Source organism: Phyllostomus discolor, chromosome 8 (assembly GCF_004126475.2).
Source record: "Phyllostomus discolor isolate MPI-MPIP mPhyDis1 chromosome 8, mPhyDis1.pri.v3, whole genome shotgun sequence".
In the NCBI taxonomy this organism is placed as follows: Eukaryota; Metazoa; Chordata; class Mammalia; order Chiroptera; family Phyllostomidae; genus Phyllostomus; species Phyllostomus discolor.
The window spans coordinates 105,007,919-105,033,433 of NC_040910.2; the positions used below are offsets into that span (position 1 = coordinate 105,007,919).

General features: G+C 45.4%; 1 protein-coding gene and 1 non-coding gene across 7 annotated transcripts in view; one reads left to right on the forward strand and one right to left on the reverse strand.

The window, feature by feature from the left end:
- The window catches only part of WIPF2 (WAS/WASL interacting protein family member 2), a 44,353-nt gene extending 20,081 nt beyond the window's left edge, over nt 1–24,272 (forward strand). For 3 of the 6 annotated variants that reach the window (XM_028519967.2, XM_036033871.1, XM_036033872.1), the window contains 7 exons: nt 1,472–1,603; nt 7,890–8,022; nt 8,751–8,867; nt 9,432–10,091; nt 17,568–17,777; nt 19,704–19,805; nt 20,254–24,272. In XM_028519967.2, the coding sequence (XP_028375768.1) occupies nt 1,541–1,603; nt 7,890–8,022; nt 8,751–8,867; nt 9,432–10,091; nt 17,568–17,777; nt 19,704–19,805; nt 20,254–20,294 (1,326 nt within the window). In that variant the 5' untranslated portion in view covers nt 1,472–1,540 and the 3' untranslated portion in view covers nt 20,295–24,272. The remainder of the gene's footprint in view (nt 1–1,471; nt 1,604–7,889; nt 8,023–8,750; nt 8,868–9,431; nt 10,092–17,567; nt 17,778–19,703; nt 19,806–20,253) is intronic. The other 3 variants (XM_036033869.1, XM_036033873.1, XM_036033868.1) reach the window with 1 other exon arrangement.
- On the reverse strand, nt 6,460–6,586 carry LOC114504427. Its single transcript, XR_003685198.1, has one exon. It is a non-coding gene; the product is annotated as a small nucleolar RNA SNORA40 (small nucleolar RNA).
- Nucleotides 24,273–25,515: the final 1,243 nt, after the last annotated feature.

A 25,515-nucleotide genomic window follows, 5' to 3' on the forward strand; every position in this document is an offset into this window, starting at 1 on the left:
GGATAGCTGTATATATTTTGGTAACTTGATAAGTAGCTAAATTCTCACTTATGATATTTATGCTGTGATAAGATTCCAGCAATGTGATTATTTCAGGGGCCAGTAATCTATGGCCCATGAGTCAGATATGATCCGTGGTCTGTTTTTGTATGGCCCATGAACTAAGAATGGTTTTTACATATTTTAAATGTAAAAATTGAGAGAATGAGACAGGACACAGAGAAAAAATATTTGCAAAATACACATTTGATAAAGGACTGTTATCCAAAATATACAAAGAACTCTAAAAACTCTACAATAAGACAAGCAGCCTGATTGAAAATTAGCAAAAGACGAACAGACACCTGACCAGATACACATATTGCATATGGCAGTAAGCTTATGAAAAGATGTTCAACTTCCTTTGTCATTAAGGAATTGCAAATTAAAACAACGAGAGGCCACTACACACCTATTAGAATGGCCAAAATCTAAAACACTGGCAACACTAAACACTGACGACAATGTGGAGCACCAGGAGCTCGCCTTCATTGCTGGAGGGAATGCAGAATGGTACAGCCACTTTGGAAGACAGTTTGGCAGTTTATTACCGTGTGATCCAGCATTCGTGCTGCTTGGTATCTACCCAGATGAGCTGAAAACTTATGTCCACACAGCTTTCTTCATAACTGCTAAGACTGGAAGCAGCCAAGATGTCCTTCAGTAGGTGAATGGATAAATAAACTGTGGTACATCCAGACAATGAAATAGTATTCGGCGCTAAAAAGAAATCAGCTATCAAACCATAAAAATACACGGAAGAAGGTGAAGGAAGACAATTGGAAAAGGCTACCTATTATGATTCCAACTATATGACATTTTGGAAAAGGCAAATCTGTGGACACAATGAAAAGATCAGTGGTTGACAGGTCGAGAGGAAGGAGGGATGAATAGACAGAGCATGGGTTATTTTTTAGGGCAGTGAAACTATTCTGTGTGATACTACAGTTGTGGGTAGTTGTCTATATACTTTATCCAAACCCATAGAATGTACAACACCAAGAGTGAACCCTAATGTAAACTGTGTACTTGGGGCAATAATGGGGTGTCGATGTAGGTTCCATTGTAACACACGCACCTCCGCAGGCTGCAGGTGGTGGAGGAGGCTGCGTATGTGTACGGCGGGAACAGGGTATGTGACTGCTGTCTGTACTTTCTGTTGTTTTGCTCTGAACCTGAAATAAATAAAGTTTTTTCATTTGAAAAACATCAAAACAAAAATAACGTGACAGAGACTATATACAGCCTACAAAGCCCAACATATTTATTATCTGGCCTTTTATAAAAAAAGTTTACAAGCCCTGGACTCTGTCATAGTGGAGCTAGGAAATGAGGTGCTTAGTTTCTCTGGTGTCATGCCCCATCCCCTAGTTCTCCTGATACACAGTGTCTTTAATGGCAAAGTTCTCATGCATTTCCCTTTCATTTCCAGGTATATGAGTGACCTAAAGCTGCAAATTAAAACAGCGAGAGAGCAGTGCCAACTGCGAGCAGGGCAAGGATGCCAATTCCTCCTCCCCCTCCGCCCCCTCCTGGCCCTCCTCCGCCTCCCACTTTTAATCAGGTAGGTAATCATTCCACTTGCCTATCTCAAAACCTTAGTGGATACTTACGTTTCCATGGTATAAGACATACCATACTCAAAGACTTGTGGTGCAGGAAGATGGAGAATAAACAAGTCAAGTCTGCCCGTATTAACGAATCTGATTCCTGAGAGGTCCTCCTAGGACCGTAATGACTTCTTGTGATCTTGTTTTGGTTCAGTCTGGAGATTTGGACAGGTGGCATCAGAGAGGAACTGGTGTTCCCCCCTAAAACTATTCGTTCTGAAAAAGGTCAGTGCATCATTTCTGCGGCATCTTTGAGGAAAAGGATGGTCATTTCTGGCGGTTGTTTCTCAGTACCATTTCATTTCTTTGTCCTCTCCAAGTCAGTTCATTTTAAAACCAAGTCCATGAAGTCTAACACCCCATCAAGAAAGAAGGGAGTTTGTGGAATGTATTAGTAAGAAGACTTAAAGGTTTGACAATGAGATTTTAAAAAACAGTGTGGCTTCTGAACCCAGGAGGCAGCCACTTTTACTATATTTGGATGGTATCACACGAGAAAGAAGCAACCTGGGTGCTTTACCTCATTTTTGTAAAATTTAGAAGCAAAAGTAAGTCTGGAGAATGACTCTCACAGAGGTGTTTGTATGTGGGGGTTGTGTTAGGTGTTTAACAGATGAGAAATTGTGCTTACAGAGGACAGGTGACTTGCCCAGCTAATTTATTTCTGACCTAGGACAAGAGTTTGGGTCTGCCAACTTGTTTTTTTCCCATAACTTCTGCTTTTTAGACATTTTGTTTGAGAATATGTATGAACCCCCCTTTTGGGCGAAATTTTATGTGGAAGCCCAGTGAGTGAAGATAAAAGCAGAGCTGCTCTGGTTATAGTGGGACTCAAGGACCCAGAGCACTTCCTGCAATCTCTGTAACCTTTTGGATTAATGTCCTGCATCATGCTATTTTAGTCATTCACTCAATAGCCTTTCGTTGGGGGCTAAGTGGCGGAGACTGGGCTAGGCGTGTGTGTGTGTGTGTGTGTGTGTGTAAATAATTAAAAGAGAAGGAAAATATGCAAATGAACAAAAAGATGCAGATAAAAATCATCTGTAATGCCATTGCCCAGAAATGAGAGAGTTTCTGCCTCCAAGGGCCCCAGCATAATGGGCAGGACAGGAAAGTCAACAAGCCAACTCTGTGCTGGACACAGATGAATGGTGGGACCCCTCAGCTAGTGGTTAGAGAGGAGGCTGTCAAAGGAGGCTTCTAGGGAGGAAGCGGTGCTTAAGCTGAGTCTTAAAGGATGAGTGAGGTTTAGCCAGAAAGAGAAGAGACAAGGAGGACACTCGAAGTTGCAGAAGCAGAATGTGGAAGGGGGCCGAGTTGTGAGAAAGCACACAGAAGTTTAGATTATTGCTTGAGAAGGGGGTATGGTGGGAGGTGAAGCTGGAGGTGTAAGCTGAGGGTTCGGCTTTTTCTCACAGCGACAGTGGGAGGTGTTGAAGTATTTACAGGAACAGGAGTAACCCGATCGAGTTTGTATTAGAAAGATCATTCTAAGTAGTATGGACAGTGGGTTGGGAGTTGAGACAGGGAAGTCAAGGCTGGAGAGAGAAGCCAGACACAACTGAAAATTGAGGGCCGGGACTGAAGCATTGAGGATGGAGAGTGGAGATGAGAGACACTTAGAAAGTAAAGCCGTAAAGAGGTTGATGACAGGTGGAAGATGAAGAGGAGACAGATTTGAATGACTGGCTCTGGTTTGGGGGATTGAGTGATGACGGTGCACCCAGGCATTCCCAAATGCAAAATGATGGTGCTGCGTGTGGAGGAGGTTATAGCTTCAGTTTTGATGTGCTTAGTAATTTTTTTTACTCCTCACCCAAGCATATGTTTATTGATTTTTAGAGTGAGAGAAAGGGAGAGGGATAGAGAGAAACATCAGTGTGAGAGAGAAACATCGATCGGTTGCCTCCCATACATGTCCCAACTGGGGATTGAACCTGCAACCTAGGTGTGTGCCCTGACTGGCCATAGAACCTGCAGCCTTTTGGTGTATGGGATGACACTCCAACCAGTGAGCCACCAGGCCAGGGCAATAATTTTTAATAATAATTTTTTCTCTTTTTATTGTATTTTCTTCATTACCCTTTAGGCCCCTTATACCCCATTCTCCCCTCCGCAGTCACCACACTGTTGGCCATGTCCATGAGTTCTTTCTCCTTTGCTCAGTCCCTCCACCCCGACCTTCCCTCACCCTTATGCCATCCTGCTCTCTATCTATGAGTCTGTCTCTGTTGTTGTATGGTAGTTGCAGTTTGTTCATTAGAATCCACAACATGACTGAAATCATATGGTGTTTGTCTTTCTCTGATTGGCTTATTTCACTTAGCATAATGTTCTCCAGGTCCATCCATACTGTCACAAAGGGTAAAATTTTCTTCTTTTGTACAGCTGAGTGGTATCCCATTGTGTAAATGTCCCACAGTTGTTTTATCCACTCATCTGATGGACACTTGGGCTGCTTCCATATCTTAGCAATTGTAAATAATGCTGCAATAAACATAGGGATACTTAGGTTCTTCTGAATTAGTGTTTTGGGTTCCTTCGGATATATTGCCAGAAGTGGGATTGCTGGATCAAAAGGCAGATCCATTTTTAATTTTCTGAGGTATCTTCATACCGCTTTCCACAGTGCCTGCACCAGTCTGCATTTTCACCAACAGTGTAAAAGGGTTCCCCTTTCTCCACATCCTCCCCAGCACTTGTTTATATTGATTTACTTATGAGAGACATTCTGACAGGTGTGAGATGGTATCTCATTGTGGTTTTAATTTGCATTTCTGTCATGATTAGTGATGTTGAGCATCTTTTCATATGTCTGTTGGCAATCTGCATGTCCTCTTTGGAGAAGTGTCTATTTGGGTCCTTTGCCCATTTTGTAATTAGGTTGTTTGGTTCTTTGGTGTTGAGTTTTATAAGTTCTTTATAAATTTTGGATATGAAACTCTCATCAGATGTATCAGTGAATATGTTCTCCCGCTGTGGATTTTTTATTTTGTTGATGATTTCCTTTGTTGTGCAAAAACTTTTTAGTTTGGTGTAGTCCTATTTGTTTATTTTTTCTTTTGTTTCACTTGCCTGGGGAGATGTATCTGAAAATACTGCTGTGAGCAGTGTCTGAGATTTTGGTGCCTATGTTTTCTTCTATAGTTTTTATGGTTTCAGGTCTAACGTTTAAGTCTTTAATCCGTTTTGAATTTGTTCTTGTGTGTGGTGTAAGAATGTGGTCTAGTTTCATTTTTCTGCACATATCTGTCCAGCTTTCCCAGCACCATTTATTGAATAAACTGTCTTTAGCCTGTTGTATGTGCTTGCTTTCTCTGTTGAATACTAATTGACTGTAAAGGTGTGGGTTTATTTCTGGGCTCTCTGTTCTTTTCCATTGATCTATGTGTCTAATAATTTTCTCATTATAAAAGTAATTTGTTCAAGAAATTTATGAACTGTGGATGAACAAAAAGGAGCAATTACCCATAATCTGGTCATTCATAACAGTTTTGTGTGTACCCTTTTACTACCTCCCTCCCTTGTATCTTCCTACTTAAAAAAAAAAGATTATGTTTTATATACATACTGATTTCTAATCTGTTCTTCTTACTCATTAATACATCGTGAGTGGTCATGTTATTAAATAGTAATTTTTAAAAAATTTACTGTACTAGAAATGTGGAAAAAAGTTAGAGAATACCAATAAACAGACAATGTTAAAGTATCTATAATTAACTTTTGTTAACATTTTGTATTACATATTTATTGTAGGAAAACTAGAAAATATGGATAAGCATAAATAATTATTTCAAGAAGTTAACCTTTGGTAGTATCAGTGTGTATTCTTCTAGAAATTTGCTGTATGTTTTTTCTTCCAAATGTAATCTCGGTGTAGTTTACTGAGTTTTCATTATACACCAGGCACTGTGCTAAGCTCTTGAAAAGTGTTACCATTTATGCGCTGGCCGGGTAAACCAGTTGTTAGAGTGTCATCCACATATGCCAAGGTTGTGGGTTTGACCCCTGGTCAGGGCGCCTGTAAGAATCAATCAATGAATGCATAAGTTAACTGGAACAACGAATTGATGTTTCTCTCTGTGTGCCTCTTTCTCCCTTCCTCTCTCTACAATCAATTTTTTAAAAAGTATTATCATTTAAGTATGTGAGGTAGGTTCTATTGTTACTCCTATAGAAGAGAAAACTGGAATCATACTATATTATTTTAGAATATTTTTTTTACTTGGTTGTGGCAAACATTTACTGCCATGAAAAGATACTTACTTTTACTTTTTTTTAAAAAGATTTTATTTATTTATTTTTAGACAGAGGGGAAGGGGGAGAGAAAGAGAGGTAATGAAACATCAATGTGTGGTTGCCTCTCATGTGCTCCCTACTAAGGGACCAAGCCTGCAACCCAGGCATGTGCCCTGACTGGGAATTGAACCATTCACTCTTTGGTTTACAAGTTTGTGCTCAATCCACTGAGCCACACCAGCCAGGGCAATATTTACTGTACTTTAAGAGTATGGTTATCATTGTTTTTTTTTGTTGTTGAACTTGTAGATTATTTTCAGTTTTGTGCTATTAAAAATCATTTTTTGCTACATTATTAACATCTCTATATACTTATTCAATTATTTTCTTAAAGTTAATTTCTACAAGTAGAATTCTTGTGCTTGACTTTTAAAGGTGTTTAATACATAGGTTACTTTCTAGAAAGATCATACCAGTTTATCTTACTGCAGGTAGTACCAAAGCGAACCTATTTCCCTCGATCCTTATGACCACCATAGGGCGGGTTATTTGTTCTGCACATTTTTTTTATCATGTTCCTTCTTGTATGTATCAAAACTCATACCAAACAATGAGTTCTGGGTTGCAAAAGAGGATTTATTTTCTGTACCTGTATGTAGTCTTTGCCCACAAATTAAGCAAAAGCAAACACAAGTGCTATGTTCTGCACATTTGTTGAACATCTGCAGTGTGCAGGCACTGCACATCATTGCCCACCGTGGCTCCTGCCTTCACGAAGCCGGGAGTCTCTTTAGTTAAAATTGTAATAACATTACCAGTGTCATAGGTAAATAATGATACTGTGTTTTTCCCTGCATTTCTTTTGTTATAGTTGATTTTTTTCATATTTGCTGGCTCTTTGATTTCTTTTACACAGTGTTGTTCATATTCTTTGATTATTATCCTGTTGATTTCTAAGTCATCTTTGTATGTTAATGCTCTATACAGCAGGGTGTCAAACTCATTTTCACTGGGGGCCACATCAGCCTTGCAGTTGCCTTCAACCTGCCAAATGTAATTTTAGGACTGTATAAATGTAACTACTCCTTAACAGTTTAAACGAGAGGTCGGTGCTGCTGCCAGGTAGAAACACGGTGGAGGCTGGATTCGGCCCTCAGGCCTTGTGTTTGCCACCTGTGTTCTGTAGACTTAGGATACTACCTTTGTGTCTCTCGTGTTACATTTGTCACAGATGATTTCTCCTTCCAGTATATCATTTGTTATTAACCTATATTGCTAATAAATAATCTTTACTAAGCAAATCTACCTTTTCCTGTATTTTAGTTAGCATGCTTAAAATGTACTTCTCTTAGCTCTTTTTTCATATATTTTTTTATACTTAAATATAGCTAGAATTCGTTTGAGAATAAGCTGAGGTAGGTATCTAACTTTATTATTTTTTTCCAAAAATTACCAGTTGCTGTTGACATCTTATATTTAATAATCTATCCTTTCTGATGAAATACACTTTTATTATTTCATGTATAGATCTGAATCTGTCTGTTTTGTCCTATTTATCTAGTAATCTGTCCCTGTGCTCCTGTTGTAGTTGGTCATAGCAATGCCGGTATTTCAAGATTTAAAAGAGATAAGGAAAGGACGGTGCTTAGCTCAGTGCCTAAGGCATAGCAGGGGCTCAGCAGATGTTTGCCTTGATGATGCTGATACACCTATCGCATCTAACACACAACAAGCCTGGCGCATAAGTACTCAGTATTAGTGCAGGCCTCCCATCAGAAGCCTCTGAATAGGAAGGAGACCTTTACCCATCACAGAAGCCACAAGAGGAGAAAAAGGACTGAGAAGAATGGTAATCCACACTGCCATTATGTGCCGTGTGGTGTACAAATCTGTTCAGGTTAGACAGGCGTCTCATGGAACCAGTTTGGCTCAAGGCGTTTATACTGAGCTTGTGATGAAGGGGACTATTTAGGGTGAACTTACATATCCCCCTTCCTCTAGGCAAATACCGAGCAGCCCAAGCTGAGCAGAGATGAACAGCGGGGGCGAGGTGCCCTCCTGCAGGACATCTGCAAAGGGACCAAGCTGAAGAAGGTGACCAACGTTAACGATCGGAGTGCTCCCATCCTTGAGAGTGAGTCTGAGCGTCGTTTCCCAGTGAGCTGCCGGGATCCTAGGATTGCTTTGGAGACGTGGCTGGGCTGTCGTTTTTATTGTTGGGTCTTGAGTAGGAGAGTTGTGTCCTGGGATGTTCTTTGGCTGTCTTCCCATCTCTTCATCTGAATACCTTAGAGACTTCTGCTTGACCTTTGGGAAGCATTCTCAGGGTTGAGACTTCATCTCCTGCTGTCACCCGTGCTTGTTAAGCTTGTTAGGGCACATCCTTGGCTGTTCTCTTCGGAGACCACCACAGTCCTCAAAACCGCGCAGCTGAAGCCAGTGATGATTTCAGAATTGCTACAGGTGTCCCTTCTCCAAGGCTTCTGTAAAGTCTGTTCATACCTGGGTCCCTGAGCCATTAGCCCCCTTACTGTCCCAGACCAAGAGAGCATGAGAGCCGAGCCCTGAGGATTCTGTTGAACGTGCCTTTATTCAGGTTGTCCCTCGGGCCTGAACAAGGGAAGATTGGCTCCTTGTTCCTTTTGTTCTTTTTCTTCCATCATAGCGGAGAGTTTCATCTCTGCATGAGGCTGTGGAGTGGAAAGGCTTCCCTTTTTTTTTTTTTTAAATAGAAAGGCAAAAGCGAGACTGGTTTGTTTGCAAATTAGGACCCAAGTAGAGGAGGGGTTAGTTTCTCCTCAGGATTAACTTGGTCACGGCTTGGAGCAAATGGAATGAAAGCTCTGGTGGTATGCTTTCCAGAACCCAAAGGAAGCGGTGGTGGATGCGGCTCTGGAGCAGGCGCCCTGCAGCCCAAGGGAGGTCTCTTCCAGGGAGGAGTGCCGAAGCTCCGGCCTGTGGGAGCCAAGGACGTTTCAGGTACCTGATAAAGACTTACATTTTTAAAAAAGATTTTATTTATTTTTGGAGAGAGGGGAAGGGAGGGAGAAAGAGAGGGATGGAAATGTCGATGTGTGAGAGATACATCAATCAGTTGCCTCCCACATGCCCCCAACCACGGACCTGGCCTGCAACTCAGGCATGTGCCCTGACTGGGAATTGAACTGGTGACCCTTTGGTTCGCAGGCCAGCCACTGAGCCACACCAGCCAGGGCTGTAAAAGACTTTCTTAGAATATTTTCCAGGTGCATTGATTTCTTACTGGTCACAGGCTGTCCATCGGGGCTGAGGAGTGGTAGGGGTGGGAGAAAGGAGTGGGAGCAGGGGCGGAGTTACAGAGTAGAATAAAGCAAAGGCATTAAATAAAAATGTATTCAACATATATCAACAGTATTTGTTAATAGTCCTGAGCTAGATTAAAAACTAGTACTATACAAATGTACTTTCCCTGCTGCTGTGCTGGGAAACGAGGCTGGGCGAATTAGAGGTCTCACCAACATATCTCTAGCTTTGTTGACCCAGTGCTGTCTGGTCTGTTTGTAGAGAACCTAGCTTCTTGTAAGCCAGTGCTGCAAGTCCCCAGTTCTCGAGCTGCTGCCCCAAGGCCTCCAGTGTCTACATCCAGTGGGCGCCCTCAAGATGATACAGACGGCAGCCGAGCTTCACTCCCAGAACTGCCCCGGATGCAGAGACCTTCATTACCGGACCTCTCTCGGCCTCATACCACCAGCAGTACGGGCATGAAGCACAGCTCCTCTGCCCCTCCTCCGCCACCACCAGGGCGGCGTGCCAACGCACCCCCTACGTCTCTGCCTATGCACAGCAACAAAGCCCCAGCCTACAACAGAGAGAAACCCTTGCCACCCACACCTGGACAAAGACTACACCCTGGTCGAGAGGGACCTCCTGCTCCACCGCCCGTTAAACCACCTCCTTCTCCTGTGACTATGAGAATGGGACCAAGCGGCCAGTCTCTGGCTCCTCCTCCTCCGCCTTACCGCCAGCCTCCAGGGGTCCCCAATGGGCCCTCCAGTCCCACTAATGAGTCAGCTCCTGAGCTGCCACAGAGACACAATTCTTTGCATAGGAAGACACCAGGACCTGCCAGAGGCCTAGCGCCTCCTCCACCCACTTCAGCCTCCCCTTCTTTACAGAGTAATAGGCCGCCTCCCCCAGCCCGAGACCCGCCCAGTCGGGGAGCAGGTGAGTGCCTGCAGCACCTCTTCCTCCTGTCATACTGAGAGTTGAGCTTATTTTTTCTCTCACTCCTTTCCCCAAAGCTCTCCTTTAGTGATTGAAGATAAGAATTCCCTTACTCATTCAACAGGTTTATTGAAAGCGCTTGTGTGTCAGACTCTATTGTTAGGGAAACGGCAATAAATAGAAAATGTAAGAAATTCTTGTTCTCCTATATAAATAAACAAATAAATTAGTTAGAAAAAAAAAATATATATATATAGTCTGTCCAGAAGGTATCCTGCCATATAATCTGAGACATTTATTGAAGAAGATACTGGATACAAGAAACAAGAAACATTGTATGTAGGGCAATGATGCCTTAGTCCCCTTCAAAGGAGGCACCTTGGGACTTCACACAGTTCTCCCAGTTGCCATCAGCTGCCCCACTGTATTTTCCTGAGTCTCGTTGATGGTCTAAAATCTCTTCCCTTTCAAAGGGAAACTAATTTTAGCTTTGGGGAAAGCCTGAAGTCAGGGTGCCAAAGCTGGGCTGTAGGGGAGCTGAGCCACCTGGGTGATTTGATGTTTTGCAAAAAAAAAAAATATGCATGAGACATGATGCATGAGCGGGTGTGTTGTCATGATGAAGCAGCTAGTCACCATTTGCCCATAGCTATGGCCTTCTGAATCATCCAAATAGTTTCCATGGAGGAATGTTCAAGCTTAATGCAAAGTTCGATGCTAGCTTGAGAATGATTCATTGCTCTATTCAGTCATTTTGAATGTAATGGCCACACAGTACACATACATGCTCACTCAATGGTGTCTACCATCCCCACTGATTAGTACAGTGAAGTTGGCGTTGTTCACACGTGTACATTCCAGGCCTCCCTCCTTGGCTCTCAGGTTATATTGATATCATGCAAACCATTCTCATTATATTAACAGTGGTTGGAGTTTTTCTGGACAGACCTCATACACACACATACACACATATACTTATGTATGTGTGTAACATATAGGTAGTTGAGAAGGGGGATAGGATATAGTGGGGTGGGGTGGGTTAGGGGCAGGGAAGGCCTTACTGATAAAGTGACAGTTTGGCAAAGACCTGAAGACAGTGAGGGAACAAGTTAAGCAGGCATTGAGAAGAGCAAGTACAAAGGCCCTGAGATGGGACTAGAGTGAGTGAGGGGAAGAGTGGCAGAACACGGGGGTCGGAAAGCTAGATTTCCACAGGAGAACGTTGTAAGACTCGGTAAAGACCTTGGGCTTTCCCCCGCTGGAGGGATTGGAACAGGGAGTAGCATTGATTGACCTTTTAAAAAGAGCACCAGCTCCTGTGTTGAGAACAGACTGCAGGGAGACAGAAGTGGCAAAAGGAGACCTCTTGTAAGGCTGTCATAAGTGGTGGGTTTGGGAGAAGACAGGAATTTGGTTTTGGACAACTGAAGTTTGAGATGCTTATTAGACTTTCAAAAGGAAATAATTCATTGGTGATTGGCTGTCAAACTCTGAAGTTCAGGGAAGAGAGGGTGGGCTAGGGGGAGAAATTGGAATGACACTGAAAACCACATGAGGGGTAAGATCGCCAGGGAGAGTGTAAAGAAAAGGTCTAAGGCCCGGGGCCCTAATTAGAAGCCAGACAAAGGATACCAATCAGAGGAAGCTGAGAAAGAGCCTCTAGTGAGGAAGGAAGGAGGGACGTGAAGACGGTGAGGGAAAAACTCCAAGGCTGAGTGAGCCGAAATTGCAGGGTATAGGAAGGCCCCCAAAAGCTGTCATGGTCCCCTCACTCTCGACTTCCAGTCATGCTATCTTGTAAAAAGGAAACATAGTCTCGTCCACCTCTTCTAGGCTGTGTCCAGTGCTACTGCTAGGTCAGTTAAGTTGGAGCCTGAGAATGACATTGGTCTCAACTACATGGAGTCATTTCTGGGGACCCCAAACAGCATGGGACATTTTGGGGTGTTGCGGAGTGGCGGAGGGAAGGTGAAAGTGAGAGTCTAGTTGGGGTGGGTTTGCAAACACAGGAATAGGAGCGGGGTTGGAGATGGCAATGTAGAAGTGCCTGAAGGAGTTTTCCGTAAAGGGGAAGGGGGTGCAGATCAATGGAACAGTTGCTAGAGGGGATTGAGAATTTGATTTTTTTCCTCCCAAGATGGGAGATATTTCAGTATCTGTTTGTCTGTGTACTGATGGAGTGATCCAGCAGAGAGGGGGGAAATTGCCTTTGTAATGACCTGGAGGAGGCAAGAGGGAATGGAATCTGTTCCATAGGTAAGGGGTTGGCCTTAGATAAGAACACAGATAGTTTGCCCTGCCTGGCCCAGGAGCTCAGTTGGTTAGAGCACCGCCCTGATACGCCAAGGTTGTGGGTCAACAAATCAGTGTTTCTCACCCCCTCCCTTTCTCTCTCTCTTAAAAAAAAAATAGAACACAGATCTTCCATAGTAACAGGAGGGAAGGCAAAGCACGTAGGCGTAGAAGCAAGTGGGTCAAGGGTTCGTAGTGGTAGGAGCATGTGAAAAGTTTTTTCTTGTTTGCTTCTGTTTTCTTGGTGAAATAGATAGCAAGGTGAGGGAGATTTGAGGAGAGAAAAGGGCATGAAATGGCCATCTGGGAGCTTGGGAGAGTGCGTGGAGTGGGGAAGTGTGTTTAGGATAACCAGGAGCCTGAAAGGCCCAGTCAACACTGGGGTTCATCCATCTCGAGTGAGGTTAATCAGCTCATTGTGTTCAGCTATGCATTTGCAGCAGAGTTGTATTTAACTAGGGATTAGCCTTTTGTAGACACGAGTGAGTGAGGCAAGGGAGTTAAGGGTCTGCAAGGGAGTGATTGTAACAATGGACCATGGCCCTACACTGGGTAAGAAGGGGATTAGGAACCCCAGAAGAAATAGATGAGATTGTGTATTCTTCCCCCACCTCCAAGATTTTATTTATTTTTAGAGAAGGCAGGGAGGGACACATCTACGTGTGGTAGGCTGCCTCTTGTACGCCCCGACTTGTGACCTGGCCTGCAACCCAGGGATGTGTCCTGGTTGGGACTCAAACTGGTGACCTTTCAGTTCACAGGCCAGCACTCGGTCTACGCAGCCACACCAGCCAGGGCAAACTGTGTATCCTTATTACAAAACAGCCTGACTGAAAGTGGAGAGCGAGGGAGACCATGACAGTTCTCGCGGGCTTTCTTAGACCCAGAAGTTTTGACTCCCGTATCTTGTGTCATTGGACTTTGAGCCACATCTTCCACAAAAGGCTTTTGAGCTTTTATTTTAAAGTCAGTCCCTGTAGGTGTAGATAATTGACTAAGAAGTTATGTCATCAAGAAGCATGAATTAAAAGCCCATTAACCCATGCTGCTGCCTGGCTAGGGACATAGAGGTCGGCACTACAGGAGCTGGCAGTTCAACACAGAAGGTTGTCATCCAGTAACCCTGTACTTTCCCGGTTCCATATCTCCCTGGCTTTAGCCATAAGGATATAGTCCTAAGGTGGCCTTTGATTCTACAAAGTTTAGATTTAAAAAATTTTTTTCATTTATAATTTTTTTTAAAAACCCTTTATCTGAGCAGACTCCATACCTTTCTAACTCCATCCAGTAAAGAAGTGGAGAAAAATGTAATTTCTGTGGATTGAACTGAGTAGTTTTAAATGTCTGCAGACTTCTTGCTTCCCACTTCTCAATTCTTTTTTTCTTTTTTTAAGATGTATTTATTTATTTTTAGAGACAGGGGAAGGGAGGGAGAAAGAGAGGGAGAGAAACATTGCTGTGTGGTTGCCTCTCATGCGCCCCCTACTGGGGACCTGGCCTGAAACCCAGGCATGTACCCTGACTGGGAATCGAACTGGTGACCCTTTGGTTCCTGGGCTGGCACTCAGTCCACTGAGCCACATCAGCCAAGGCTCGGTTCTTTATAGTTTCTTTTCTTTTCTTTTCTTTTCTTTTCTTTTTTAATTTTTTAAAATTTATTTTTAGACAGAGGGTAAGTGAGGGAGAAAGGGAGAGAAATAATGTGTGGTTGCCTCTCATACGCCCCCCACCCCCCAACTGGGGGACCTGGCCTGTAACCCACGCATGTGCCCCGACCAAGAATCAAACTGATCACCCCTTGATTCTCAGGCTGGCGCTCAATCCACTGAGCCACCCCAGCCAGGGCTCTTTATGGTTTATTTAGAAATATGTGAAGTAATCAATGTGGTTTTTCTGCCACCAACTCTGAGGTCTGGCAGAGTCTTCAGCCTGCTTTTTATATCAGTAACCAGAGCAGCAGTTCTCGAGTGATACACTAAAAAAAAAATCAAGCACTGGCTGGTGTGGATCACTGGTTGAGCGCCAGCCTGTGAATCAAAGGATCGCCAGTTTGATTCCCAGTCAGGGTACATACCTGGGTTTCAGGCCAGGTTCCCAGCAGGGGGTGCTCAAGAGGCAGCCACACAGTTAATGTTTCTCTCCCTCTTTTTCTCTCTCCCTTCCCTTCGCTAAAAAATAAAAGAAAATGTTTAAAAAATTGAGATATTTTAGTCAGATCTTTGGCGCATTGGCTCTGTTCGTTGTGTGACATTGGACTGATCACTCAGTGGTATTCACAGTGCTTTCAGAAGTGGTTGTAAATAGAAAGGTACTGTATTTTGCTGTGTATAATGTGCTCCCGTGCATAATATGCACCCACGTTTTGTGTACATTATACACAGGATCATTATACCCATGGCATGTATCATTATACCCACATATAATGCGCATCCTTACTTTTCCCTCAAAAATTTTGGGCAAAAAAGTACTCATTACACAGAGCAAAATACAGGTATGTATGAAAGTGCTTTAGGAACTGTTGTATGCTGTTGAATGTTAGAGGTTTTATGCAAAGGACTTCCAGGTAGTTCATGGATTTATCTGTTATTAACTTACAGTATGACAATATCATGTGATAATGTATTATTGTTTCTATATGATTTTTAACACTTGAAGGAATGTGGAGTCTTTCGCCTTCTCGGGATGCTCAGGGACCCAAAACACACACACACACACACACACACCCCTCACATAATTGATCCACAGAATTTGTGTCCTGAATTTTTTCCTTTGCAGAGTAAAACACTGTTTTTAAAGGAACTTTTTTTTTTTACTCTTGAAATAATTGATGCCATTGTGCTTTCCTGAAAGTTGGGTTTGTCTTGGATTAGAAAAGGCACTCTCCTGCTCCAGGCTCTTTTTTACATGCTGCTTGTTTCTTAGGGTCCCTGGTTCCAGCTCTGTCACTTGAAAGACTCTTAAAACTGGACGTTACGAAGAACACAGAAACTTACTGGAGATGGCAGACCCTGGTTGGGGTGGCCGTCCCTGCGGGAGGGAGCTGAAGAGAGCCAAATGCTCTTGGTCCTGCTCTATTTGTCAGTCCAGGTTGGCTCTGATCACTGCCATCTGCCCTGTGTCTAGCCGGTGTCCTTTTGAGCCTAGCTCTTTCTGTCTACCTTACTCTCCCTGGCTCAGCCCTAGAAGTAGGTACAGATTCTCAGGGCCCTAAGAAATCTGGGTTTTAGGGAAATAGTTTGAGGATGACCTGAAAGAGCTTCAGTTTGGGCAGGTTTGGAGTAAAAACAAGGTTCAGAGGTCTCCTGGGAGGTGCTAAGATTTCCCTTTAATTATTGCCTCAAATGGCCCCCGTCCATACGTAGACCTTGGCAAGAGCGAGGGAGAGGTGGCATTCTGAGCGTGTCTTACGGGAAGTGGGGCTAACGCTCACTGGGCCTGCTCTGCCGGACTGCTCGCCTGCACACCCCATCTCGTCACTGTCTCATGTGTAACTGGTTACTCCACAGACATTCTGGAATACTTTAGGAGGAATAGTGAGATATGCTTATATTACTAAAACAGTGTTGTCTTTTTTTTTTTTTTTAGATTTTTTGTTTGTTTTTAAGGGAAGAGAGGGAGGAAGAGAGGGTGAGAAACATTGATGAGAGAGCAATCGGCTGCCTCTCACATGCCTCCAACTGAGGGCCTGAGACCTTTGGGTTTGCAGGCCGGCACTCAATCCACTGAGCCACACTGAGCCACACCAGCCAGGGCAAGAATTCTTAAAGATTTAATGGCTATAACTCACCTAGGACAGTGCCTAGAAGGTAGTGGATACCAAATGCATAGTAGTTGCTATTGTTAGGTAATGCAAATGCATAGAAGTAATATAACTGAAACATAGTAGAACCTGTCCCAGTGGTGTTTCCGTTTCTTCAAATGTGCTTTTGATGTTTCTTTCTACTTAGTGGCAAATTTTTGTCTCCTAAGGGTGAATTTGATTTTTGAAAGTGTCCAAAAGCCAGAATCAGACTTAGGTATGAATGATTTTGTTATTGGTGCAACCTCAGAGATGGGATGTGGCCATCGTATAATAGTATTTATGGGTCTGTCTCATAAACCGGGCTTGAAGGCAATGCTGACACAGGTGTTCCCAGTGTCTGGGGGCGATCAGATGTACAGCTTACGCAGATGTTCCTATTGTACGTATTTTTAAAATCACTCACTTTAGTCTGTAGTACTAAGTGCTAAAATAAGTGACGTGCCCTATAATGCCTTGGGAGACCAGGAAGGGGAGGGGGTTGGAACAGAGTGGATTGCTTTGGGAGAGCGTTGAGAAGATAGAACTTGAGTTGAACCTTAAAGGATAAGTAGAACTTGGTAGCAAGGGAAGAGAGACGGCATTTCCAAGTATTGTCGGGGAGTCACAAGAGCAAAGCATGCGGAATTTATTTTATTCAGCAGAGATTGATTGAGTACCTACCATGTGCTGTATACATTTGGCTGAGCTTGGGAATTTGAACTTGGACGCAGCTCTGACTTTAAGGAATATACAGGATACTGGGGAAGAGGTGCATCTGATGAATAATTATAGTACAATACATGTAGAATAGAGTGGAAGAGGGATACAGGCGACAGTGGGAGTGCAGGAGAGGGGTCCCTAACCCAGCCTGGGAATCGAGAAAGGGAGAGGGGAAGGTGAGGTCAGGCTGACTGACCTGGTGGGTCACTGTATAAGAAAGGGGGTACATGTGGGAAACCCAGTCGGGGTGGAAGCTAAGGATTTGAAACTTGATAATGTAAGAAATACAAAGCCCTTAGAAAAAGTTTGAGCAAGTGTTTCGGGGAGATTAGTGAGTTGGTGGTGTGCAGAGTGGATTGGCAGGGCAAGAGATTAGAAGCAAGAGGAACATTTGGGAGGCTTATCGCAGTAGAACAGGCTGAATATGAGAAAGACCTGAATTAAAATTGGAAGACATGGAAAAGCAGGGGAAAATTCATTAAGAATAGGTAGGTTTCTTGACTGACTTGTCTTGGGAAGTGAGAAAGGGCCACACATTTATTCTGAACTTCAGTGTCTGGAAGAATGGTGATGCTGTTAAAGACACAGGGATGAGAGGAGGGTGAGTGTGGTATGTAACCTGATGCTCGGGGTCTCACAGAGCTCCTACATCCAGAACTATCTGCTTTGGACTTTCGTTGCAGCCCCTCCACCCCCACCACCCATGATCCGAAATGGTGCCAGGGATGCTCCCCCTCCCCCACCGCCACCATACCGACACGGGTCAGAACCTCTGAGCCGAGGAAAGCCCCCACCTCCGCCCTCAAGGACGCCAGCTGGGCCACCACCCCCTCCTCCACCACCTTTGAGGAATGGCCACAGAGATTCCATTACCACTGTCCGATCTTTTTTGGGTAAGTAGCTAGCTGTTTTAGTCTCCTAGGTCCTGTGATGACTTACTCATTCCAGTGGCAATGGTGGAATGGGAGCGGTCACTTGATATCCATTGGTCACAGCAGTTTCTCTTCTGCCTTCACCTCTGACTTCTAGGCCCATCCATTGCCATCTCTTTCCTTATACAGGTTCGGGGCATGGTTGCTTTGGGATCGATTGAAATACCATCAGCAGACATCACGCTAACTCTAAAGCCATCTCTCACTCCCCAAGGAGCATTATCTGTGGTTATGTTTTAAGTCAGAGACTTTATCCTCTCCAGGATTATTCAGAGAGGAAGTACATGTTCTCCTAAGAAGGATAGCTCCTTCCTAGCCCTTTAAAAACAAAACCAACTTTCTAACTTGGGCCTGGCACAATGGCTTCCACAAAGCAGGGCAGTGAGAAGGGCCATTCTGCTGTAAGTGTGGTAGTGACCAGAGACGAAACCACAGCACTCACAGCGCATCCTTGGAGTGGCTTTCAAGAAGTGTGCCCCTCGAGTTCTCAAAAGAGATTTGCCATGGAGAAGATGGGAATTCTGGATGTACTTACTGGTACAGGCTCAACAAAGCTGTCTGGGCCAAAAGAATAAGGAATGTCCCTTACCATAGTGAGGATGAAGAGTCACCAAACAAGCTCTGTATGCTGGTTACCTACATACCTGTCACCACTTTTAAAAAATCTACAAAAGTAATGTGGATTAACTTTTCGTCTCTGATAACTGCTGATTGTTGAATAAAGTTACAAAACTGCCACACACACACACACACACACACACTCACTTTGAAATGGTTGTTTATCTAGTAATCCAAAGCCACTAACTAGCTTTGTTACTTTGAGGAAGTTGCTTCACTTTGCTGGGCCTCACTTCCCTTATCTGAGAAACCAGGAGGTTGACTAGATCAGGAGTGTGTCAGTTAACTTTTCCAAGGTTATCAACGAGCCTTAGAGCCAGCTGGAGTGTGTGGGTTCAGGAAACTGGTTACAGATGCAAACGAAGGGCCCTTGGAGCTCAGGAAAAAGAAAGGCAGAGAGAATGCAGCTGGGGGAAGAAGCCGGGGCAGGGGGCGGGGTGGGGGCTCCCCACCCTGCTCCAAAGAGAGAGAGTGTGCCCTGGGGAAAGAAGGGGGTGAGGAAAGGTGCTGGCATGCTTGAGAGGGAGAAAGAGGGTGCCCTAAGAAATTGTAATTTATTCGGCCTGGGATGGAGTCCCAAGCAGAGGTTATCCAGGAGCTGTCATTAGACCCTCTGTTGAGGACTCCTGGAAAGATCTGTACAGTCCCTTTCAGGCCTAACACTCTGGTTCTTGAGTGATCGACTCTTCTCTGCCCTAGCTCTAGCGTATTCTGATGAGGTGGACCAGGGTTTTTGCTTTGAAGATAAGTCCTTGCAGTGTCATCAGGCTGCTCGCAGGGAACTTTTGAGCCTTCTTGTGGAGGGGCCATGTGGAAAGTGGGAGCAGGGGCCATGAGATGGCTGTCCAGCTCTGCTGCAGAGCTAAGTGAGGGCAAGCTGGGCCAGAAGGGAATTATGGTCAGCTCTCTCTCTAGGTGGCGCCGAGTATTCCCGCTTTAGGTTAATTTCTGTGGATTCAGTTCCGTTGGTTTCCCATGGCGATAGTCTCTAAGATGACTCTGTTAAGAACTCTGTTTCTTTCTCCTCTCATACAAACAGCTGAGCTCCTTTCCTGTGCCTGCTCTTGGGTGGAAATGTTCTAAGAACCTCTGTGCACACGAGGCACATAGAGCGGTGCTGTTGCCGTCCTCCGGAACCTGGGTTTAGTGGGGAAGGCAGGCCCTCGCGTGCGTCCGAGTGCACGGAGACTGGGGAGGGGAGGGTCAGAGGTGTGCGGGAGCATGAGGAAGGGTCGGCTGGTATGAATTAATATTTTGTTCTTTTCGTAGATGATTTTGAGTCAAAGTATTCTTTCCATCCAGTAGAAGACTTTCCTGCTCCGGAAGAATATAAACACTTTCAGAGAGTATACCCCAGCAAAACAAACCGAGGTGAGAAGAGCAGTTATGAAAGCTTTTCCATAATTGCTTAGAAAATAGAATTGCTGTGTTTTTCTTCGGTTCAAGTTTGCTTCTCCTCACCTGCATTTTCTTTAAAAACTCAAAAAACAGCCCTGGCTGGTGTGGTTCAGTGGATTGATTACCAGCCTCCAAACCAAAGGGTCGCTGGTTCAATTCCCAGTCAGGGCACATGCCTGGGTTGCAAGCCAGGTCCCCAGTAGGGGGCGTGTGAGAGGCAACCATACAGTAATGTTGTCTCTCCCTCCCTTCCCCTCTCTCTAAAAATAAAATCTTAAAAAAAAACAAACAAATCAAAACTAAAACCTAGTCCCCAGATTTTATACCTTAGCTTGAAGAGCCTCTCTCATTTTAGGAATGTTTGGGTTATTTGGGATCTGGTAGGTGACCTTGTGTTTGTGGTTTTTATTCTTTTTATCAGCTGCCCGTGGAGCCCCACCTCTGCCACCCATTCTCAGGTGAAGCCTGGCTGGGTCCTGTTCCTCAGGAAAAGGATGGACCCTCCTCTCCTCTTCTCAGATGGTCCCTCCCACTCCCCGGAAACCTGCATGAGAACTCCTGACGTGTTTCTCCAGTGCAGCCAACCTCTAGACTCCGAGCGTCCTCCCAGCTCACCTCCATCTGTGCGTCTTGTCTTCTGGCCTTGGTGATTGGACTCTCCGTGTTGACAGTGGGGTCTCGAACCCTGCATCCATCCCTCCTCGAGCAGTCCCTGCTGGCCAGATGAGGAAGAAGCTTCCGTGTCGCCTGCTTTCCTCATGGGGAAAGGTGCCTTGTTGTGATGAACGGACTCATTACTGGGGCAGGGTGGAGAAGAGTGCTCCTGTCTCCTCCTGCCCACTTTGGGGGAAGCTTGGCGGGCATATTCCACCGTTTCGGAGGCTGACGTGGCCAGGACTTGGGGGCGGGGGGGCATTTTTTAGTGAAACAAGAAAGGAGTTTGCAGAGAAGTGATCTGTTTTAAAGGTCAGGTTTGAGAAAGGGCAGGAGAATGGGTCTGCTTTATTTCTAGGGGTATTTTGGTTTTGCTCTTACCCCACCCCATACCCTCGCTCCAGGGATAAGTTGGATATAAACACTAAATACTAATCTATTGAACTAAACATCTAATAAAAAGAGAGGGTAGAATAAACTGGGAGCCCTTTAGTGCTAGGCGGTTCCTCTGCAGCAAAGGGACCAGGAGCCACGTGAGTCCCCTGGGACTCCCCGCCCCATTTCCTCAGGGTGCTGGGGCTGAGGGACGCGTTTCCTCCCCCACCACTCAGACCCTGAGGAGAAACGTCACTTTTGTTCATTCCAGATAGGAGATAGGGCCAGGGTCTTGGCCTTAACCTTGACCTTGAGTCCACATCAGTCTTTCCTGATTGGCCCAGAAGACTCTGGCCCTTTCAGTCCTGTCCAGAAACTTCAGCCTCTGTTGGGTGCTCCATGACACGAGGAAGGGAAGGGTGCAGCTTGTGGTGGAGTTTGCAGCCTGCCGGCTCAACGGGCTCTTCCTAGTCTGTTCACTGCCCTTGCCTTTCCAGGACTGCAGGGGTTAACGGCAGAGTAGAGAAGAAGGGTGAGGAGGTTTATGGGCGTAGTGGGAGATTCCTGTGTGCCAAGAAGCACAAAGGCTTTGGTGAGGCGAGGCGAGGCGGTGAGGCGTGTCTCAGCCCAGCTGATCTGAGGCAGCCAGCAACAGGTTGTTCGTCTTCCAGGCCCTCGTCAAAGGACAGAGAGAAAATGGAGGTTCCCAGCCCACACAGGAACTGAGCTTGGCTGGTAGCACAGGGGTTCCCTTCCCAGACAGCCGAGCAGGGCTCCTGGGCGGCACGCACAGGCCGTGTGGGTTGCCACAGCTCTGGCCACGTGCAGAGGCTACTCAAAGCTTGGAGTAAGAGCTGGGAGGCCATGGAGGTTCCTCGAAGTGGCTGGGAAAGGTCAGTTTAAAAATTTCACCAGATACATCACAGGCTTGAACTACCGTAGGGACCTTTCCAGTTTATTGGATCACAGAGGAAGGGTCTTGCATGGTGCTGGGTGAAACCCAAGTCTCCCCATTGCTAGAAGAGAGGGGGCCCAACCTGGGTTATTTGTATGGGGACCGCTATCCTCTGTCATCCCCTGGACCACACTGACTCCTGGACAAAGTGGACTCCTGGGTCTGTCATCAAACTTTTTCTAATCGTTATCATTCTTATTTCCAAAACTGTTAGTAGTTACCTCCCAGCAGTATCCCTGGCACCCCGAAGGGGACACAGCCGAGAGAGGGCGCACTAGCAGAGAGAAAGGGGGAGAGGACGAGAGGGGGCACTGCGGCGGAGTTCCAGGGCAGATGCTGGCCCGTTACGGAACTTGGACTGTGAAGTCTTCCCATTTATTTTCAAAATGGGACTTGATGCCTTTTGTACGATGTTGTCAAAGTGTATTTTTTCCCTTCCCTCAAACATACAGCATCAAAATAAGTGTCACAAGTAAAAGCCAAACCCGCAGCTTTTCACTGGGGCCGCTATCTTCCTCCCCCGTGACCTGCCGCCCCTCATCTTCCCCAGCGTTCAGACTGTGTCACGTGGGCATCCTGGTATTTTTATTTTCTTGGCCTCGTGAGAAGAGGCCTGGGTTAGATCTAGTCAGATGCATTTTCTTCAGCGCATGTTGGTGACACAGTGCTTATTTAAATATCTTTGCCTTATACGTTATTTGGTCCCTCTGTTAAGAACAGATTTATTATCATGTATATTTACTATCGAAGAATGGGAATGTGATCTTCATAATTATTGATCTATTTTGTATGTTGTAAAAAGCTTGTAATATAGATTTAAGGTGGGCTGGCTGCAAGAGCACTGGAACTTCTCACCTTTGAAACTGCTCTTTTTATCTGCTTATGGGAATGTCGTCTCTTCGGCGGAAGATTGGGTGGTCTCATGTTGAGGCTGTTGCCCAGTCCCATTAATCCCCTTACCCTCTCCCAGAAGGAGGAGGCATTGCCCAGCTAAGCGTCAGGAAGCTGCGTTAAAAGCCCTTGTGTGGGTTTGGTTCTATGAGGTTTTTCTCTAGTGGGGAAAAGTTAATACTGTAGTTGTTTCTTACCGCCCTTTCTGGGGAGCAGGGCAGCGGCCTCCAGGTTTTGAAGCCAGCTGGGTGCCCCTCTTGGACCCTTCTCTGGTCGCCAAGCCTGGGTCAAAGCACTTGGATGCTCCAGCTGTGGTTTTCTCTGTCGTGGGGGTCTCCTCTCGCAGCGGAGCCCCATCATTTTCACGCCCGGGCCCACAAGAGAGCGTCTATGGCTGCCCTGCCTAGTGGATGTGAAGCTAGCTGCTGGTTCCAGAAATTCATCCCAGCCCCCCAGCTGGCAAAGGCGAGGAGACTAGCCACTGGCCATGGCGCTGGGGGCACCCCCTCACACCACGGCTTCCCCACTTGAAACCCAGATTTACCTCCAGGGAGAGGTGAGAAAAAATTGTAAATAGACTTGCTACAGAGCAACTCAGGTTGGGGTGTGTTTTAATTCTCCTGATCACTTGAAATAATCTGTAGGCTGAGTGCTTAGGGGAGGGGGGAGAAGCGTGACTCCAGGGTCCTCTGCGAAGCTCGGGGGTGGAGCACAGGGCACCCGAGGCCCTCTCGTGGCACTGCACGGAGCTGTCTGTCCTTCTGCAAGCCCAACCTGTAACCAGCTGCAAATCAGACTCTTCACGTTTCGGTTGTTTCCTTCCCTGTTAAGTCTCGGTCCCTGGCCGTGTAGTCAGGGTAGCTTTCTGGAAGCCACCCTGCCTCGGGGCCTGGAGGACATTACAACCCTCCCTTCGAGACTCATCCAAATGAAACAAAATCACAGCCACCCTCAAAACATACACTCGAATAAAAAACAGATAACTGTTTAACTGAAGGAAAGGTTTGGTTCCATTCAACTCCACGTTCATTGTGCCTTTACTTGTGTTAGGTTGCTGTGCTTTCTTCCTCTCTCCCTCTGAAGCAATTAAAATCTTCCTTGATAATGGCTGTTTCCTTCTTTCTACTCTTGGTTCCATCATCTTAGTGGGTTCCCTGATGGTCCTAAATCTCACTCCACTGGTGGCAGAGGGCCAGGGGCAAGCCTGCTGCTCTCGCATCTGTCTCGTATCGTTTCCCGAGAAAACCGGCGTGGGAGTCGTAGTCAACACTGAATAAAAGACCTAGAGGTGACCTGTGAAGAGTGCGAATGGGTGTGAGTGTGTGTGGGTGTGTGTGTCTATCTTTGTCTGCACGTGGATCAGTTTCTTTAAAGAAAGATAATTTATTGTATGACTTGTTCTGGAGGTATATTCTGATTACAATGCTCCCTCTCCCAGTTAGCATTGATTTTTTTTTTTCCGGCCCCCTCTAAAATATATAATCTGGTCTCAGGTTGGATTATTTGGTATACTTGTTTCTTCTGGGTGCCGTGCAGTTTAATTAAACCATGCTTAAAAACAAAAACAGAAAGTCCAAAACTGTGTACTCTTGTCTGGAATACCACCTCATGTAGTGACACAGAGAGGGGAGAAAATCTGTTGCCTCCGATTCCAGATTGCACGGTGGTTTGAACCCTGGTCCCCTGAGGAAGTCGATGCATGGACTTGGGCAGAACCATCTGCAGCTTCTTAAGGGTTTCCTCTCCTCCCCTCCGGCTGTATTTTGAAAATCGCAGTCCTAGGTAGCCATGCTGACTGGGTGACTCTGAGAGACTCGGGCATTATTTATATTTGCCACCTGACCCCCCTTTGCTTGTGACTTCAGGAAACCCAGGCCACCCTCTGGCCTTGTGTCCTTTTTTTATGTCCCTTACGATGCTTTCTGCCTGGGCTACACAGCAGAGCCTCACACTGAGGTGCGGAAGGACAGGTGGGCAGAGCGCGCAGACTCCGTGTGGCTCTTTTTATGTGGGCGATTGCTGTTTTTCTTCACTGCTTTTTAGGTTGAAGTCTTACTGGCTTGAACTTTGACGTTGGGTGTAAAAAATTAAGCCAGATGTTCTCGGCTTACTATGGTCAGCTGACTAATCACCACAAACACTTAATGAGCTTAACTTGCACTTTCCTCACTAGCAAAGGTCTTGAAATTATTTCCCATACTGATTCATAATGGGTGTGTATGTGACTCACTCACATAATTTAGATATCAAAACCTATGAGGGGGAGGGAGGGAGGGAGGACGGGGAAAGGGGCTCTTTTTCATCCATACTTGCCAAATTGGCTGAGTTCCTGATTATTTGACCCATCGTTGTTATTAATGTGATTAATAAACTACCTATTTATTGATTTAATTGTTCCTCTTGTGACTTTCAATAGCTTTCAAATGGAGCTTGCTTAAATGTCACTCCACTTCTAATGCTGTAAAGTATAAGCTTTCTCCATTCTGTTGGGATGGTATTACTAGTGTGTGCCTGCGTGTGTGTGTGTGTGTGTGTGTGTGTGTACACTCACGCCACAGGATGCTGGACAGGTCCTTCCACTTGTGATTTGATGGGGGGGGTTCCCCCATGACACTGTATAAATTAGCAGATGATAAAGACAACAGTGCGCCCACTTTAATCATTACTGAGAACCGCTGCTTGCTGTGAACATGCCTGTTAAGTATGTTCTGGCTCAACCAAGCCATAAACTGATTCACTGCAAAGAAAGCTCCTGTCTGACTTCCTATTTCTCTGCAAAGGTAGGAGGACTAAAATATCAACCTTAGA